The sequence below is a fragment of the Melospiza melodia genome, chromosome Z (assembly GCF_035770615.1).
Source record: "Melospiza melodia melodia isolate bMelMel2 chromosome Z, bMelMel2.pri, whole genome shotgun sequence".
Lineage (NCBI taxonomy): Eukaryota > Metazoa > Chordata > Aves > Passeriformes > Passerellidae > Melospiza > Melospiza melodia.
Genome location: NC_086226.1, coordinates 7639875 through 7659573, shown reverse-complemented (window position 1 = coordinate 7659573; position 19699 = coordinate 7639875). Strand labels below are relative to the sequence as shown.

The 19699-nt window shown below is 48.2% G+C and overlaps 1 protein-coding gene across 1 annotated transcript in view; it reads right to left on the bottom strand.

The window, feature by feature from the left end:
* Positions 1-5504: 5504 nt before the first annotated feature.
* Positions 5505-19699, bottom strand: part of LOC134432594 (ubiquitin-conjugating enzyme E2 R2) — a 51653-nt gene continuing 37458 nt past the window's right edge. The window contains exons 2-5 of the mRNA XM_063181463.1: positions 17796-17882; positions 14359-14456; positions 7795-7929; positions 5505-6501 (exon numbers count right to left, since the gene is read on the bottom strand). Of these exons, the coding sequence (XP_063037533.1) occupies positions 6282-6501; positions 7795-7929; positions 14359-14456; positions 17796-17882 (540 nt within the window). The 3' untranslated portion in view covers positions 5505-6281. The remainder of the gene's footprint in view (positions 6502-7794; positions 7930-14358; positions 14457-17795; positions 17883-19699) is intronic.

Sequence of the window (19699 nt, the reverse complement as noted above, 5' to 3'; positions counted from 1 at the left end):
ATTATTAAGAAAAGTAACTGCTCAGCCAACCATCTGTGCGTGGAGAACTGCAGCCAGCCAGCCATCCTCTGTGTGACTCGCCTGCTTCCTCTTTGAGTTGCTGTTATATGTAATATATTTATGTATGTATTTGTAAATGTAATAGAGCCTAAATGTGGATTTCTGCATCTTGCAGCCTCCTTTATTTTCTTTGTAGGAAAACTAATTATTCATTTTCCATCTGCACCAGGGCATAATTCTTTGTTTTGTATTTTAAATTCTATGAGTTTTTTAACTCTGTCAGACAAACTGTGCCCTTTTTTTTGGAGCTGGAGCCCATTTATTTAATGCAGTTCTAAATTCAGACAAATAAGGAGACCTGCCCTTCCAAAAACCTAAATCAAGATGTGTCCTGTTGGTTTGATTGTACCCCCCGACCCCCAATATACCTGTTATTTTAGAGGGGGAAAATAAAAGAAAGAAGCAAAAAAAGTTCTGTAGGCCTTCCCCTTTCTTTCATTTCCTCCCTCCCTCCTGCCCTCTTGCTGTGGAAGACAAGCTCAAGGGCAGTTTCATCACTGTGGCCTTGAGCTGCAGTCTCAACTTTAAATTTTTCAATTTTTTTATAATAATAATAAAAAGGACAGGGTTTTGGTTTTTGTTTGTGCAGGGGTTTTTTGTTGGTGGTGTTTTTCTCTAGCAAGAGACTTTGGATGGCTCAGTGTGTCCTGGAACCTCCTTTGCATCATTAGAGGAAAATCTATGTAGCGGTTTCTTAAATAAAAGTATAAGCTGTGTCTTGTACCTCTTCTTGCCCTGAGCCACCTTCCCAGGACAGCCAGAGCTACTGGATGGAAACTTCATCTGTCCTTCCCCACTTTTTTTAAAACAAAAACCTTGGAGGCAACTCCTGGTCCTTCTTGTCCTGCACCAGTGCGGTGAATGTTCTAGGAGTTTCATTTCTTTATAGCCCTTCCTCCACCTAATAAATATCTGATCATACCACCGGTGTTTGTCTGCATTTTCAAAGGCTCCAGGAGCAGTTTTACAGCCTGTCCCTTTCTGCCTGCTCCTGCAGCAGCAGCCAGGCCGGGAGGGCAGGAGCAGCAGCTGCGTCTGACAACTGCGAGTTCACCTGCGTGCTGAGAGCTCTCGGGCACCCCCAGCAGGGATGGGATCCAGAGCCACATCCTCCCTGCTGCCATGAGCAGCCCGTTCTGCCTTTGGTTCTCCTGGGATGGTGCTCCGAGTCCCTGTGAGCAACTGGGACTGGTAAGGACAGAGCACAGCTGCAGCTCTGCCCTCGCACTTTGCTCACGAGGTCCATGGGCTCCACTGGGAGGAAGGGCTGGGGTGTGAGAGCCCCTGAGGGAAGGCTCCTGCCCAGACTTACGCTCTGACCACCCTGTCCCTGTGCAGCAGAGGAAGTGGGTAAATGTGAAACACACAACAGGCAAGGAGCTTTTATTCTTTTAGTACCGCAAGAAAAAATAAATCTGTTTCTACCCTGAGAACCATTTTTCTTTCTCAGCTGGCCCTGTGAGGCCCAGTTGTCACCTAGGCCTCCCCCAGGCTCTGAACAGCAGGAGAATTACAATGGCATTCCTCTGCCGTGCCTTAAGTTTTGACACTGGTTGAACTCCAGCAGCTGCTCCCAGCCCTTTTCCCACTGCCAACAGCTTTGGGGCCTGAATGTCAAGGGCGGCAAAAATGTTTCTGCAGTCTGGGGCCCATCAGTTTGTACAAGACTGCACCAGCAGCTGAGCCCTCACAGCAGCAGCACCTCATTCACCCCCGTCAAAACACAGACTGCCCCAGAGCTGCCTTCACTCTCCAGGTCTTGTTTACAGACATCCAGTGCTGCCCCGCAGGTGTAGCTCGGTTCTTGCGTGTGTGTCCAGCAGCAGCTGGAGCTGGGGAAAGGCAACAGGGGAGAGATGGTGCCAGCCCCCAGCAGCCCCTGAGCCTCAGGACTCACACCTTCCCAGCTGCTCTGGGGTCCTGCCCACACAGCCACAGGCAGGCTCCTCTCCTCCTTGTGAGACTCAACAAAATGTTTCTCCCTTCCCCCACATTGTCACTTTGGCAGGACTTGCCTGCAGCAATTTCACTCTAATTTCACTGTTCTGCTGATGGCAGAGGCAAGGTTGCCCAGTTGCACTTGGCCACCAAGGAGAGAAGAGGAAAACCCCCCTTTGCTGCCCCCCAGACTTAACCAGGGCAGGGTGGGCTGGAGCCCTTGCCCTGCCTCTGGTCCCACACTGCTGCTGGAGGAAGCAGCTGCTGGCAGCTCTGGGCTGTAGGGTCAGGCAGGAGATACGAGCAGCCCAGGTCCCAGACAGAACCATCCCTCCTGGTCCCTTTCCAGAGACTGGAGATTGCTTTGGGAAGGCAGCTCCAAAATGCCATCACACTCCCTCCAGCTCAGCTGTGCAGCAGAAGCCTTGGGCTCCAGCCACATTTGACTCAGCAGTTGCTGTGCTGCCATCGATACGAAGTGCAGCCAATGCAACTCCCTGACACTTGTCCCACTAATTTTAGCTCGACTGCAGCAGCCGGGCACTGCAAACACCCTGCTCCCCTCCTGAGCCTGCAGGGAACAGCGTGGGACCGGCAGGGCTGGCACCTGGCAGGGCTGACAGCCGTGACCTCAATTTCTCTGCCAAAGCTGCTCCCTGGCCCCGCGGTCAAACTCCTCTCCCACCCCCTCCAACCCTTTCAGGAGGTCCGTGCTCCTGCCCTGCCAGGGCACCGGGAGCTCTGGCCCAAATCCTGCATCCCTGCTCCGGTCACATAAATCCACAGACCACCTTCTCACTGGTCTGCCCCTTCCTGCTTAGGGAGACTAAATTATAACAGCAAAGGTCTGGCCTTTTGCCAAAGTCCTCTAAATCAGTTTGTTCTTTAGTCTTAGGTGCAGGCAGCTGTCAAACTGCAGCATTATTTTGCAATAAACTTAAAGATATTGGTGTATAAATATGTCCATTGATGCCAGAGGAGCAATAAGCTCGTGAACAGCTGTTATTCAAAGCTTTGAGGAACCCATGCAATGCAACGAGTTCAAACATGAAAGTAACAGCATGGAGATATTTTCATTTCACATTTTTATTAGTAGACAGATGTGCAGAAAAGACAAAATATAACTACTGAAGGAGAAGACAACACAAAAATGCATCAGTTAATTCTTTCTGGTAAATTATACTGAAGAAAAAAAGGAAAATATCTGGGAGTTCAGCTAAGAAAACTACTAAGAAACCTAGTGTACCCTGCTGGTTTCAGAATGGTTGAAAACTGCATTTGAAGGGACATGTAGCTGCAAATGTAAACGCTAATATTGACTGAAACAGGAGAAAAGGGGTTAAGAAAAACCCAGAATACACAGAGCAGGTAAACATTTTTCTGCAATCTCTTAAATAGTTTCAAAAAAATCCCCTCATACTTCAGTTGTATTTCAAAAAAAGGAAACCAGCAAGTCAACAAGCAATGACACTGCACAGGACAGTGGGGAAGAGAAATTAGTCTGGTTAATGTCGGAGCTCTCAAAAGAGGTTGCTTTTTTTGTCATTAAAAAAGGATAACAGAAGAGTCATAATAATGCATCTTACAACACCAAGCTTGGAAATACAAGTCACTGGAGAGTATACAGTGAAGACGGTCAAAAGTACAAGGGAAATCCTGAAAGATGCAGTATCCTCATTTCCAACCAAGCCACCAGCAAAGACAGTGTTGCCGCACTCTGCTCCCTCACCCCCCACAGCCGCCTGCAAGTTGGAGCTTGGTGTCCCTGCCCTGGCGGGCCCCGAGTCCAGCCCCGCACCCGGGAGCATCGGGGCCCATTTGCCAGCCCTGGCGCGGCCCTCGCAGGGCTGCTCTGAAGCTGGGGGTGCCCCACACTGTCACTAAACGCAGGGGAGCCCCGCTGCAGGCTCCAAAAAGCAGCTGGGGCTGGGTAAGTCCTTGCTGGAAGAAGGCTGACAGCTCAGGAGGGTGCAGCTGCCTTCCCAGGTAACATGCAAGCAGGAGGGCGGGCGGCCGAGGCAGCGCCGGGCACAAGGAATCAATCGCCGCTCGGGCAGAGGGATGCACCGCCGGGCAGGGACGGCCCCTGCAAGCCCCAGCCCAGCAACACTTTGGGAGCAGATCTGCCTCGCTCGCTTCATGCGGAGCCCCCAGGGCCTTCCTCTCCTCCCCGTCCGGGCAGCGCCCCCGGAGCTTTTGCTCAGCCTTGCCCCGGGCGCGGATCCCGAACAAGGCTGCTCCCACCGAGGCACCCCCGAGGGACCGCAGCTGGAGACGTACCATGGAAAGCCCTGAGACACACGGCGGGGAGGCGCGGGCTCTGGCCAGGGCGATGCCTCTGTACCTGTGGGGACCCAGGGTCCCGCCCAAGCAGGGCCAGCACCTCCGAGCTGCTCCCGGGGCCGCCAGGCCCGGCCGCCGATGCGGGGATCCTGCGGGACGGAACTCGGGCACCGCAGCCCGACTCGAGCTCGCTGCACGGGGGAGCCGAGCGTCTGAGGAAGAGGGGTCTGGGGCAGGAGCATGCAGGATCCCCCTGCCCACGATGGAGCGCCCTAAGCTCTGCCGAGGGCTCTCAAAAACATGCGGGAGGCTGAGCACGGAGCATCAGCTGCGGAGAGCCCGTCAGAACCCGCGGCTGGCCCGCTCTGCCCTGGGGCTGGCTGCGCAGGGAGCCCAGCGCTGCCCCGCGGCACGGACACACGGACACACGGACACACGGACAGCTCCCAACTCCGCCGGCCCCGCGGGCTCTCCTCTGAATTCCTCTGGGAAATGCATGCTAAGTACTTCTCTTAAAGTAAAATGAAAAAAATCTAGTCAATGCTACCTCTTACCATTCTGCTGAAAAACCACAGTAAAGAATTTGCCTACATAAAAATACAAGTGCTGGGGGAGGACAAACAGAATTCCCCTCTTTTAGGAGCTTTTCTGAGTGCAGTCGAAACCCCAATAACTTCAGCTCCCATGTTTAGGCAGAGAATTAGAATGGAAGTCAATGCCTATGAAATGTGGGCAGAATTCCAGACATCATCAGAGAGCTAGGATCTATCTCACACTGTATCACCTGGATTGTCTTTTTTGAAATCATAAACCTTTTTATCTCCCCTATAGTTGATTACCTTTTCAGTGCAGACAAACCTACGTCTAAGCAAGTGCATGTCAGGTGTTTTTACTGGGCTGCACGGAGCAGCCCCTGCCCGCAGGTGACCCACACAGGTGATGGGAGGCAGCTGCAGATGCCCAGGGCTGGGGCCGCAGGGAGCAGGGGCTGCAGCCAGCACGGGCAGGAGGCTGCTGCTCTGTCCCACTGCCAAAAATAAATCCAGCACGAATGGTGGCCCTCTGGGCAGCAGGATGCACATCTGCTCTCCTCCCTCCAGAGAGGGGCAGCTGGCAGCAGATCTCAGCAGAATGGCTAAACTGAACTTTTTCAACCCTATCTTAGCCTGGGAAAAAAAAAAGGAAAAAAAATTAAAAAAAAAAAATAGCAACCCAGGGCTCAGTTGTACAGATGTGAAGTGTTAAGTGTTTATTTTAAGTTCATATCACAAGCCTTTTCCAGAGCCAAAGCTGATTGTGCCCTCTGGGGCTCCAGGGGCCAGCTATTTCCTAACTTAGCAGGGTGAAAAGGAATACTGTACCTTTCAGTGACATCCCATCAAGCTCAACACACAGTAGCTTTAACACTCTCCGCCCCACACCTTATAAAGGAAAAGCCACCACCACAAGGCTAAACGAATGTACACACGCTATTATTGTAAATGGAGCAGCTAAACCTTGGCAATTTGCTTCGTGGGGATTTTTTTTTCTTCCCAGTAAATGCAGCACTTTGAGCTCCCAAAAAACCCGGCTTCCAATGGGTTTGTTCCAGCTTTAAATACATTAAACATCTCAATGCAAGACTGTATTTAATTCAAGAATCTAAACACGAGCAAACCTGTTTTGCTGTGAGCATTTCGTAGAGAAGTGAAAAGGGGAGTTTCTTTTTTAAAAAGAAATTGTAATACAGTGATGAAAGGGTTAAGAATGCAAGAATTCAGACATTCTGTGGAGGGTCTCTAAGAGGTCCATAAAAAAGGAGCGAACAGATCCATACAACAGGAGACAGCAGGAGACAAAGTTTTGTGTTGGGTTTTTTTTTTTTTTGTTTTGTTGTTTTTTTTTTGTTTTTTTTTTTTGACACCCCTCCCCCCCACTTTTTTGCTGGACTGCTGCTAGGTTACCGCTGCTCCCTTCTGGCCTGAGTCGGCAGGGCAGTACAGGGGCATAGAGGGAGCAGGTCACGACTCCTCGTTGCCAGAATCATCATCATCGTAACAGTCGGCATCCTCCTCCTCCTCGTCTTCATCGTCAATGTCATCGTCGTACAAGTCGTCGTAAAGCAAATCTGAACTGTTGTCATTGGAAGGCACTTTAGTTTTGATGCAGTACTCTGCCAGTGTAGTGGGGACCTTCACGCCATCCTTCTCTGCCTCAGCTTTGGTAGCCAAAACCTGTTTCCTGCGGGAGAAGGACACACAGGAATGTGAGCAGGGCCGGGTGCCGGGGCTCAGCTCCCAGCCTGCTCTCCAGGCCCTGCCCCGCCCTCCCGGCAGCTGGGAAGGGAGCTGAGGTTGGCAGGACGCACCACAAACAGCACTGGAAACAGATTTGGCTCCTGCAGCCTCAGGCCTGGGAGCATGCCAAGGGGGTTTGCAGCACACACCCTCTCATGAAATCAGCTATTCCACAGGCTCTGCACTAGAGACCTGCCAGAGGCCAAAGCAAATTCCATTCACTACTGCAGGGATGGTCAGGGATTTCCTAGGGTGATTTATTGACTCTGCCGCTGACCGCTCTCCCACAGCATGCTCAAAACTGCAATTCCCACAAGCCTTTGGCAGCTCTCAGCTCCCACTGGAGGGGCAGAGCAGCTGGGGCTCATGGCACACCCCAGAGCACAGCCTGGGGCTCACAGGAGCCAAGTGTTTTCCATGACCCCAAGCCAGGCCTGGCTGCTGCATCCCAGCAGGAGGAGCAGATGGCAGCCTGCCCCCTCGCCCACCCAGGGCCCTCAGTCTGCCATTCCCTGCGTGGAGTGCACCCAGCCCCGCTGGAGCCCAGGGAGTGGAGAATTCCCTGCACAGGCAGAGCCCCGCTGGCCCCACCCAGGGCCACATCCTGCCTGCCCAGCTGGCACAGACAATGCAGATGTGGCCTCGCGCCACCACTCCTGCTCCAGGCTGGGCTGTCCCTCCACAGCAGCCCTGGCCCACGCTCACATCATCCCCCTGCAGCTCCTGATGAACCATGGACTTCTCCAAGGGCAGGACTGAGCACTGGTTCCAGCTAATCCAACCCAGCTCTGCAAGCCATTGACAAATCCTGCTGAGGCTCCTTTGAATTGGAGGGACAAGATTATGATTCGTGCATGCATTAAGCACAGAAATTAGTAGGATGCAGTCAGTTTGCATCACATCCCAAGCAATGCAGGGCTTAAAGATAAGCAGGGACTTAGACTGGGATTTATTAGTAGCCAATAGGTTTTGCAGAGCATCATGACAGATTAGTCTGAAAAAAGAAAAATTTGAAGACAAATTAGCCCAGTCCTCCTGCCCCAGAAGTTTGCACTGCTTCTGTGTGCTGAAAATTCTGGAGGGACCTGAAGCATGGACTTTGAATAAGACACTGAAATTAATTTCCAAATTACATTCTGCTGTGAGAAGCTGGTTTCAGCAAATTCTGGAAGCAGCCTGTTTGACAGGATTCAAAGCAGAATGCTGGTAGCCCAGCATCACAACTGGCAAAGCTTACCTTATGATTTCGGCATACTCCTTGTCTTTTCCTTTACTGTCCCTCCATTTCCTGAACATGACTGACGCATCCACATTGGCTGGGGAGAATGTGTTGGGCTCATTAAGCAAAGAGATTACACTCAGTAAGATAGTCCTGAAAGAGGTAACCACAACAGCAGAGTCAGAGCTAACGCATTCATGGGTTCTGGATATCCACAACTTCTTTAGGTGCTGCATCATAAACTTGTTTGAAGTCATCTTGTCCTCTTAAGCTGAGGACAGTGTTTTTAAGTGACAACCAGGTACTCATGAACCTCAGGCCCTGGACATCGGTGTAGGGAAGGTGATACAACACAAACCTCATCTGACTACAGCACATCGTGTCTGTGCTTGGGACAGGGCAGCACAGAAAGCCACCATCAGACCAGAATTCAGCTGGTCTGCACTACCCACAGATGGGGTGGGGCTGGAAATCTGCTCTGTGAGCTGTTCCTGGTGGCTTGCAGCCTCCAGCAGGAAGCCAGGCCAGGCTGTTTGCCTGCCCTGCAAAGGGAGAAGGGCTGCAATGACCCAAGGCCGGCAGAAAAGGCTGCACTACTTTTCCCCTGCCCTGCCAGGTGGTCAGGAAGCTGAGGCAGGACTCTCCCCTCACTCAGGCTGCAGCAGCAGCTCTCAAGCACAGCAAGGGGAGGACAGTGTGGATGTTTTTCGATGCCCAGGCAAGGTGCCAGGGCCCAGTGGGATTCAGCAGAGCCAACACGAGCCAGCCTTGTAACCCCTGGCAGGCAGGTGGGCAGGCAGGCAGGCAGACAGACAGACAGACAGTCAGTCCTCTGGGATTTTCAGTCAGGGGCCCTGCTCTGCTGGCATTTACCAGCTGCAAACACCATCCTCTTGTCCAGAGCTTTCTCCTGCAGTTCCTAGAACCCTGCACTTGAGAGTTGCAGCCTTTGCTGCTCACACTGTGCCTCAACCCGCACCAACACCCATATCCAGCCATCATGACAGCATCACCCCTCCCAGTGGTCCTGCCAGCAACAGCTTCCCTTTCAAGTGGAAGGGACAAACAAGGGACAGGGAACAGCTCTTGAAACACAGCATTACCCAACAGCCACTTTGCAGACCTTGATTAAAGGGGACTGGGAGCCACAGTCATGTTTGCACTGATTCAGGGGCATGTTCAGAGCACATCTACCAGATCATATATCTGGGTACAATTCCAGGAAATGCTTGGTCATTTGGATACTGAGTACCTTGAAAGGTTTTGAAAATAAACACTTGTATCTGAACAGACTGTTCAGCACAGCCATCAAGAGAGTCTTACACAATTCATTTTCTAAATTATATAATTTTGTATGAAAAGAGAACAGCAGCTCTGGAAGAAACTGTCTCATTGGGTTGGAATGATGGGCATAAGAGATCATTTTCTACTTCATCTCAAGAATTCATTTAAGAGCCCTTGATTCTCTGCAAACAGGCCAGCATGTCAGCTCCAGCATCATGCAGCAGCTGTCTGCAAAGCAAACGAAGTCTAGGGAAGGCCAAGGACGGGAATTAATATCTGGATTTACCATCTGCTCTACGACACTTCCATCAACAGTGAGGAAAAGCCAATTTTCACTGTGGTGTCCAGACACCGAAGTTACTGTTAAAGTACTTAAATACACCAAGACACCTGTATTAGAAGTGAACACAGTAGTTTGATCAACTGTACCATTGTACAGTTGATTTTCTGAGCTGTTCCTTCCCATTCAGCACATCAGACCAGCTCCATCACTGCTGATACCTTTAAGAGCTGGACAATGTCGTCCAACTTAAATCTGCTTGCCTTGAAGAGGGGACAGTAACAGAAAGGCATCCCAGCATGGGGGATCTGACAGGACTAACACCACTAAAAAAGTTCAGCCATGTGGGACTGAAAACCTCAGCAGCAGATGCAAACTGCATGGGCTGAGTCTCTGGGATATTGTCAGGGATCTGTCTCCCCTCAGACAAGGCAGCTGTAGCATGGTAGAGCAGCCAGCAGAGGCTCATAGAAACAGACCTGTTCTTGTTTTTCTTCCTGTATCAACATAAGAAGGCTCAGACAGATCAATTTCTTCCCAAAGAGACATGATGTAGATTGGCTGGTGCTCCCAACCAGCACATCATATTACATTCCTTGTTAGAAAAGGAATTTTTTTTTTTAAAATTCCAGCTGCTATCCACATTGTAGGCCTCTCAGAGCCACCTCAAGAGGTAGGTATAGACTGGTCCAAGTGCATTTTTGCCTTCTGGTATAAAGTCAAAAGTTCTGGCCTAGGCTGCACTGACAGTCATGTTACTGGATCAAGTGGAATCTGCCCAGATCTCAGGCAGCAACAAAAGCCAAGACAAATGGGAATCCTCAAGAAACAAAGCAACAGGCAGACAGTACCTCACCTCTCTGCAGGAGATACAGGTGTGCCAGTACCTTGAATACTGTGCAGAGTCCTGGCCTGTGCAGCTCAAGGGCAGGGGATGCCGGGGAGATGTGGAGAAGGACAATCAAAACAATCAGAGAGCCTCAACCCCTGGCCTTCTACCACTCACTCAGCTCCATGGGACACAGGAAGCAGGATTCTCTGCCAAACACATCAGAGCTGCATTCCTTCACATCTTGCTGGGTTTTGCTGCATTTACTTATGCCTGCATCACCTTGTTCCCAGTGATGGGAAAGCTCATACTGATTGTGTTTAAAAAAATAAATGAGCGTGCTTGACACCCTCAGAAGCACAGGTGAACTCTCACAGCTGAAGAATGAATTTCCCCCTTCAGACACTTCAACCCTGCTCATCTGTGGGGAAACAGTCAACACTTGGCAGGATTTACAGAATTCAGCAGCAGAAGAGCAGTTCCCTCCCACATCTTTGGCCCCTGTGCCTCCTGTCTCACACTTTGGAGCTTTCCCAAGCCAGATGGGACCCCAGCAGGATGTGCTTCTGCTGGCACTCTGCCCAACTGGTGATGGTGGCAGCAGGCTGCAAGTGAAGGACCAGTTTTATTTGCATTTGCTGAGGAATGTTTTGACCTGTCACCCCTAAGCCCAAGATGATTCAAGAGCATTAGCGCCAAAAACTGCAACTGTGGTGAGGGACAGCAGAAATTAGAGAACAAGCACAATGATAAGTTCCATGTCAGTCTCTAGGGTTGAATATAATGAAATACCCAAAATATTTGTGATTTATGTAATTAATGCCCAAAGCTGTTTCCTAACTTTGAGTTAAGGCTTGTAACCTAGTTGATTCTTTATTTGACAGTGTCTTGTAATGAGAATGAAGACATTTTGAAACAGTTTCAAAAGCATGGACAGGTTAGGCCTTGAATGTCTCTTGGCCTTAGTGATCCTTTGTATTTTTGTCAGGAAGAAAACCACCAGCTGCTCCCAACACCACTCAGGAGGACAGGAGACAAACAATGGAATGCAAACAACAGCCAGAACTCTGCAAAGTTGCTTCTACTGGTCAGAATACTCAAAAACATCCTGTATTGGGTGTGCAGGGCCAAGTTTTGGTAGTCAAGGTGCTACAAGGGTGGCTTCTGTGAGAAGCTGCCAGAAACCTCCTCTATGTCTGGCAGAGCCTGGCAGCTCCAAGGACAGATGCTCCACTGGTCAAGGCTGGCCAACTGGAAAGAGTGGTAATGTCTCTATGATAACATACTTAATAAGAAAAAAGTTTTAATTGTGTCCAGAGAAGAATGGAGTGAGAACACGTGAGAGGAGCATCCCTGCAGGCTGGCAGGGCAGCCCAGGAGGGGCAGGAGCTGCTCCAGGCTCGGGAGCTCAGATTGCCCTGCAGCCCCTGGAGCAGCCCAGGCTGAGGCAGCCGTGCCCCTGCAGCCCAGGGAGGGCACGGGGGAGCAGAGATCCACCTGCAGCCCTGGGGGAGCCCAGGCTGGAGCAGGGGGTGCCCAAAGGAGGCTGTGATCCTGTGGGAGATCCATGGAGAGAGTAGCTCTCACTGGAGCAGCTGGTCCTTGAAGGACTGCATCCAATGGAAGTGTGAGCCACGCTGCAGCATTTTGGGGAAGACTGCTGCCCATGGGGTGGACTCATGCTGGCAGAGTGAATGCAGAACTGGCACACTGTGGGAGGGACCCCATGGTGCAGCAGGGGAATGCTCCTCATCCTCAGCAGCAGGAGAAACAATGTGTGATGTGTGTAACCCCAATGTGACTGTCAGTAACCCCCATTCCACTACCCCCATACCCTGCTGTGGTACAGGGCAGAGCTGGGAAGAAGGGAGAGGTGGAGGGAGGTGTTTTTAAGGTCTTATTTTTCTTCTCATTATCCTGCTCTGATTTTGTTGGTAACAAATTTAATTAATATCTCTAATTCTAGACTATTTTGTCTGTGATGGTGTTTGGTGAGCGATGCCTCCTGGTACTTATCTGCTGCAGAAGAACATCAGAACAACAAGCAGGTAGTGAAGGCTGTGAAGATTGGAATAGCTCAGGGAGACTAAGGCTGGGAGCAAAAGGGTGAGCTATTTCTAGCCCCAGGCCACTTCAGGATATCTAGGAAGGGGTGCAACACACAGATGGGCTCATGGTTGAGGGATGGAGCTGACCACAGAGGCCATCACACAGGTTATCCACAAATGCGAAATGTGCTGCCATCAAGTGAGTGAAATATCCCTGGAATAGAGGACGGTGGCTGGTTTTCCAGTGTGGTGAGGCCTGGCAAATAGATTACACTGGGCCACACACATGCCAAGGCAAGAGTTACACACTTGCTACAACAGAGGCAACAACTAGCTGGAAATGTACCCAGTAAACCATGCCACTGCCTGGAACACAATCTCAGCTCTTGAGAGATACATTTTGCGGTGACATGGTACCCCAGAGAGAACTGAATCAGGCTATGGGACTAATTTTAAAAATAATCTCATAAACTCCAAAGCAAGGAAACATTGAGAGAATATATCACATCCCTTACCACCCACACACCTCTGGAAAGACTCAGAAATGCTGAAGACTGTTAAGAATTTTAGGTAATGGGACATGGAAGCACTGGGATGCAAAAGAAGCCACTTGGCTGGTAAATGCTAGGGGATCTGCTAACTGCACTGATCCTGCCCAAACTGAGCCCACAAACACTGTGGGAGGAGATAAGGTTCCTGCACTACACACAGGAAAGTGGCTGGGGAAGTCAGTGTGGATTCTCCTCCCATGGGAAAAGGCAAACACATTGGTGGGATTGTCTTTACCCAAGGACCTGGGTGTACTTGGCAGGTAACGTGGAAGGATGGGGAGACCCAGTGTGTACCTCAAGGAAATTTAACCTTGGGGGAAAACAAACTGTGCCAGTTTTGTGTCACAGGAAGTAAAGGAACAGGAACAACATGACCTGACAAAGAATGAATTTTGTGAGGAGCAAGGAGAATGTGATGATGATGTGAGCCAGGCTGGTGACCAATGATCAAGTGTGCTGCTTCTCCTGTCCTGACCACCCATCCTGATGGGGTAGAGCACAAGTCATGGATCTGGAGGGGTGGAGGAAGCCATGAAACAGGAGAATAATATCCATCTGTGAAAGGACAGGCAGGTGAAAATGTACATTTGGTACAGATATCGTTCAAGGATGCAGTTTGGGGTATATGTGTGGGTAAAAGGGATTCCAGTAATGGGAAAGGAATACAGTGGAACAGTTGGAAGATAAATACATTATGTAGGATCAAACAAATGGTATGGAATTAAGAGTGGAGATTGTATTGAGTTTGCTGAGCTGTAGCTCATTTTCCCTTAGCAGCTCCCAGTGCTTTCCATTCATAGTTAGACAGGTATGATAACACACAATTGTTTTGGCTACTGCTGAGCAGTGCTGGCACAGCATCAGTGCTGTCTCCAACATTCCCCACTCACCCATCAAGGGGCTGAGAGTGGCAAAATCCTAAGATGGGACATAACCAGGCCAGCTGGTCCAAACTGACCAAAGGGACATTCCATACCATATAACATCAGCTCAGACGTGAAAGCTAAGTGAGAGAGGAGGAATGGGGGTATTTGTTATATCACAGTGTTTGCCTTCCGGAGCAACTGCTACAGGCACTGAAGCCCTGCTTCCTGGGAAGTGGCTGAATGTTGCTCACCAATGGTGAGTTGAGATTTGTTTTTCCCCCCTTTGCTTATGTGCACAAGCTTTTGTTATTGCTTTATTAAACTGCCTTATCTCAAACATGGAAGTTGTTTTCTTTTCTGTGTTATTTTTGTTTCTCCTGTCCTGCAGGGAAAAGGGAGTAATAGACAGTTTGGTGTGCACCAGGAACCTATTACACACACTTTTCCACTAGTGGTACTTTGAAGAAGATAACAGTGATGAGACAGGCTTCAACATTTGAGATAACTTGCCTTTGGAGTATGAAACCCTGTGAATAGGACAGAAGGCTCTGCACTGTCAGCCCAGTATGTTCAGACAGACTGGTATGTCTGGTTCCCACTTGATTCAAGCCCTAAGCCCCACAAAACCTTAAATTCCCTCCCAAACCCCTCCCACCATAGCCCTTAGGTCTTGTGGAGATGGCAGGCCTTTGAGGTCACCACTGCACAACATATTCACAGTTACCTGACATTTTGGGTAGGGTTCCACCTCTCTGATGGTAGCTCTCCACTTTGTGGGTCATCTACAGGTGGGTGAAGAATTGAAATACATACATCTCCATTCTGCAAGACAGAAAAAAGCACTGAGAATAGCTTGGCTGGAGGCTGAGGCCTGATAACTCAAATCCACCATTCAGACTGTCTTCTGATCAGTTTAACCTTGTTGATATGAATATCCAAGTGCCAGCAAAAACCAACAAGGGCTGAAAATGGTTCTGAATTCTTCCTGGATCTACTTTATACCCAAGGGCTAGCCTGCAAACTGGCAAAAACCCCCAATACAAAAATCAAGCAGTTTAAAGAACGTACTGAAGTATGCAAAAATAGTAATAATGTAACACAAAACTAGATTGGTTTCCAGATAGCAAGAACTACTGCCACAGTGACATAAGGTTTAATCACAGGAGACCTCAAGTACGGTTAAAGAAAATTTGTGCTCCCACTGGTAGCTTGAGCTAGCTACAGGAAATTTTTGAATTGAGGGGTTTAATCACCATCTACTAGCTCAGGTATGAAAACATTACATCTCCCAGGACACAAGGACCTTGAACAGATGGTGTGGGGCAGGCTTACACAGCTCCCCTAGGACACATCTGTTCAAAGTACCAGATGAAAAAGCAGGAGATGCTTTCTGAAGGTTTCACTGAAAATCCCTTCCAGCATGCAAAAGGAAGAATATTCTGGCAGCATATGGAAGCCATACAACCACATAATTCTCAATATGTGTTCTACTCACCACTCTTATGGCCTGAATATAGATTTAAAGCTCTATAATTCCTATTTAGGAAATCTGTCAACCCAATTCTCCATCAGCAACAGCACTCTGACACAACTGCTTTGTAGGAGGGCTGGAGCAGTATCCACCCCAGCTGATATCCTCCACTGAGGCAGACTCCAGGGACCCACCAGTGCCCTACTGCAGGATGGGGTGAAGGAGCAGACGAGGCTGGGGCTGGCCAGCAGACATTGGCCTCTCCAGGCCCCGTGGGCTTTGCAGCCAGCTGTGGGGCAGCACCCATGCTGCTCCTTTTTCCCCCAGTCCAGGGCACAGACTGATGACGGGACCAGCTCTATTGAGGACTCCAGGCTGGAAGCTGCCCACACACCTGGTCTCACATCCTTCCAACACAGCTCTGAGCACAGAGCAGGGCTGCTCACAGCAACAGCATCTGTGCCTTTGAGCCCAGGCCAGTGATCACAGCTACAGATAGCAGCAGCTCACCTGGGGGGTTGTGATCTGTATCCAGATTTCAGTAGTGCACTATTCATGCCAGGTATGCTAATCTAGCAGGCCTTTGTCACTTTGAAGCAGGTTTTAGTCAAGAACACAGCAAGGCAGCACCCGGAGCTGCTGAATTCCAAAGCACATACTTACATTGCTGGAACAGTTCGCTTTAAGGAGGCAGTTTCCTTTTTAGTGCCCCAACAGGCTTGTGAAATCTTGAACTTTTATAGTATCACTCCAAGCTGAAGTTAACTTTATTAATATTAGATTATGCTCAGTCTACTCTGTTATCACTAATAATTTCCATTAGTTTTTCCTTTAACCTTTTCCTGGAAGAATGCAATGCTAGTGGCCAGAGGAAGCATCTCAGCACTTGGGAAAAGTTCCTGAAGCAATCAGGTCAGCAGCATGGGGACAAGCAGATACTTGGCAAAATGAAGATAGAGGGAAGCAACGATGTGAGAAGTTTTTGTCTTGCCACAATCAGTGTTACATGTTTGGGAACTGCACTTACATTAAGAATGTGGAGAGGTAAAGGTTTAATGGGGCCTGATGAGGTCAGCACAAAGTTCTAGAGATGAGGACAGTCAGGGGCCAAGCCTCTCCCTACATACATTTTTGAAAAACACAAACAAGGAGAATGGGGTATTTGTCTGCCATTGAGGTATATCCTCCATTTCTATCAGGACTGAGAATGGTTATGTCATAAAAATAAAGAGCAAGTGAATGCAGTTTTACCAAAGTTCAATTAGATGACCCAAGTAAACCAGAGATGAAAAAAACACACATTGCTCAAGTCTCATTGCTCAGAACTGGAATGTCAGCCCCAGACTCTCCATCTGGTCCTACCAGCAGATTCTGTAAAGTGCTACTTTCTTTCATCTTCCTTGCACTAAGAGGGGATTTTTGTCCCCCTCCTCCTGAAAACCCTCAAACATCAAACACTTTGCTGAGATAGTTTCAGTTTCATTTGAAGTTACCCCAGTGCCTCATCTTCGTTGCTTAAATGTTTCCAAAACAGCCTGCAAGCTGCTTCAGATTCCCTCAGCTTCAAGAAATACTCTTATAAACACAAAGCACAAAGCTGAGAGCTTGTGTATTTGAAGAGCAAACCCAAAATACACACATCAAGTTTTGGGTTAGTTCCTCCTGCTGCCATCAGTCGTTTCTAGTCAATTTTTCATCTTTCTCACCAGGACAGGGAGAGGTCCTTTCCAAGGCTTGCTTTTGTACATTTTATTTTGGTAGCCATTTGCCACTCACTTCCTGCATGAGGATTTCCAGATTCAGAATCAATACCCACAGTATGTGTCTGCAATTATCTGAAGATTTCAAAATTGTCTTTATTTATAGATCAAAATTCCCTGTAACTGAAATAGAGCCTTAAAGAAAAACATCATTCTTGGCTACAGGAAAGATCCTGTGCCAAGTACAAAACCTACATCACAAAACTGTCAGATAACTGATGTGAGGATGTCCCTGGACTTAGGGCAATTCCCTGGATCAGTTAATAATTAAAGTGGCTTAGTATTCTGTTCTGCACTGAAGTTTGGCAAGGTTTCTAGACATTTATTACTAAGCCATCACTGCACTTCTCACCATTTGAAGCACACCCATTCCAAGCTGGGCATTTGGCAGCAAGAACTTATCAGAAAAGGACTTTGCAAGCCCAAGACATCAACTGAGGGCTTTATTTGTTCATGGGATTGAAGAGAATGACATTCCAGTTTTCAGGTGGGTTCAAAGGAAGTCTGCAAAACCTCTCATAAGAAAACCTGTGATAAGGTGAGAGACCTGCAGCAAAAGGAACATTGTGAAATCCTGTAGCTCCCAAAACAAGAGAGGCAGTGCTTCTCACCAGGCTGACATTCTTCTAGGACACCCAAAAGTTCTTCAGCTAGGATTTGGCTGACCTCCACTAAAGGTCAACTTTTGAACCAAAACAGGCTTTCAGCCTTCCAATACAGCTCTATGGAATTGGGTGATATTGAACCAATTGCCTCTATATGGAATCATTCCTCTCCTGGACCTGCTGTGTTGTTCTATTGTGATCCAATTGCTGACAGCCCACAGCCTTGGCTACCCTCTGAAAGTAACCCATACACATACTGAGTTTAAGGAAGCACAAAGCTCTCTCACACACCCCAGAATACAATGTTTTTTAAAAAACACCTTACCTCATAAATGTTGGGGTGCCACATTTTGGTCAGGAATCTGAAGGTAGGTGGTGAATATGGATAGTCAATAGGAAATTTAATGTGAGCCTGAAAAAAAGCAGAATTTTTTAGTTATGAAACAGAACAAAAAAGACCAACAACCAATAACTACAGTGAAAAGATTGGGGGGGAAAAAATTCATTAAGGCTACTAAATTGCTCATTCAATAAACCAGTGCCCAAGTGGCCCCCCACAGTGTAACACTATGCGATTTCTTATGAGCAAAACACTAACTGAACAAGAAAAATCAAAACATCTGGGCTAGTAATGCTCAGAAGACAAGCCAAAATGCATTTACCACGTCCTAATTCAAGCAGCATATTCAACAGCTGTTGTTAAACAGGGTAAAACAAACTGGAAAAGTTTTAACTTGAGAGAGCACTGCTCTCTTTCTGAGTTCAAAAGCAGACTAAAAAATGTTTACTAAGCTGAATAGACCTGTTTTATATTTGCCTGTACAAATATTTAAAATTACTCTTCCCGTGATGAAAAAAAATTGTTACATAACTTGCCTTAGTTATTTTGTCTTTCTTTGAAAGTTAAGCTGGTCCATCCACCTGTGTTTCTAATACTACATGTTTTGCCTCCACAGGCATTTCTGAAGTCTCAACATCATCAGTGTCTGTTTAATAAATCAGTGCACCTTGAGGAATATTGATGGGCAATGACAGCAAACAGCTTGCAGTGGTCAACAACCATCTGTGGGGCACAACTCTGAGTCAAGTCAGTTATGGGAAGGCTGCAGAGATCCTAGCACTGGAAAATCTCTCTGCTGTCCTGCTGTTCACAGCAGTCTGAATATGGACTGATCAAGTGTCCAAAATATTTCTCTCTGGAAGGTGGACTTGCATGCTGTTTGCTGCGCTGTGGAGCACAAAGCCTTTCCTTGGGACTGCTCAACAAAAAGTCCTACTGCCAGCCCAGCAAGGGATCTCCAGAGAAGCATCTTCTGATCCTTCGAACACAGCCAGCTTCATTTGCAATAGAGAATGCAAGGGATCCCAAAAGCAAGATTCATATTTATCCCAGTTTGAGACAAATTTAGGAGGAAACCTAGTCACTCTAGGACAACATGGTAAGAGCAGAATTCCAGGTCACTCTCCTCCACTTAAGTACGTAACCATGCTCCTTGCTCAACAAGAGAAACTTTGGAAAGTTTTGTTCCATAGTACACAGAAGCAGACAACCAAAACAAACAGATTACAGAACTGTTAAGTATCTGGCTAGAGTTTCACTTACCAGCACACACCTTTGCCCTACAACCCAAATTTTATGGGGTCAGAGTGTCAGATAGTCAAGAAAAGAAGGTTTTTCTATTCACCTTTATGAAAGAAATTCACCAGTTCACATGGCCTTATGGTCTGTAGATGCCTACTCATGACTGTGTGTGGGCATGTTACAGCAGCGCTGAGTCCTCACCCCACAGCAATTTGTCACAGCACACACACAGCTAAGAGATTTACAATCCACTTAAACAATCCCATAGTTTAAGGCCAGTTGCACGAATGCCATTGCTCCAGGAGCAGTGAGTGAATGGCTCTTGTCACCACGTTGCTGCAGCAAGGACACGCCTGGGTCCAGAACATGCTGCACTGTGGGCAGAGCAGAGATCTACCCAGGCAGGGCACATTCACTCCAACTCAAGTGCTTGCATCATGTAGCTGCAGACTCCTCCAGACTCCGGGGTTTTCCCAAGAAAGCCCATTCCTGTGCTTACACACAGTTTTGTGAGATTTAAGACACAAAACAAAAGCAAAAGGACAGACTAAAAATGCAAGAGACAGTGAAACTCAGGGTTGAGCTACCTACAAGATGTCTTAGCAAAATCTGTCTTCTACACAGCCACAGCTTCCAGGTGACCAAAA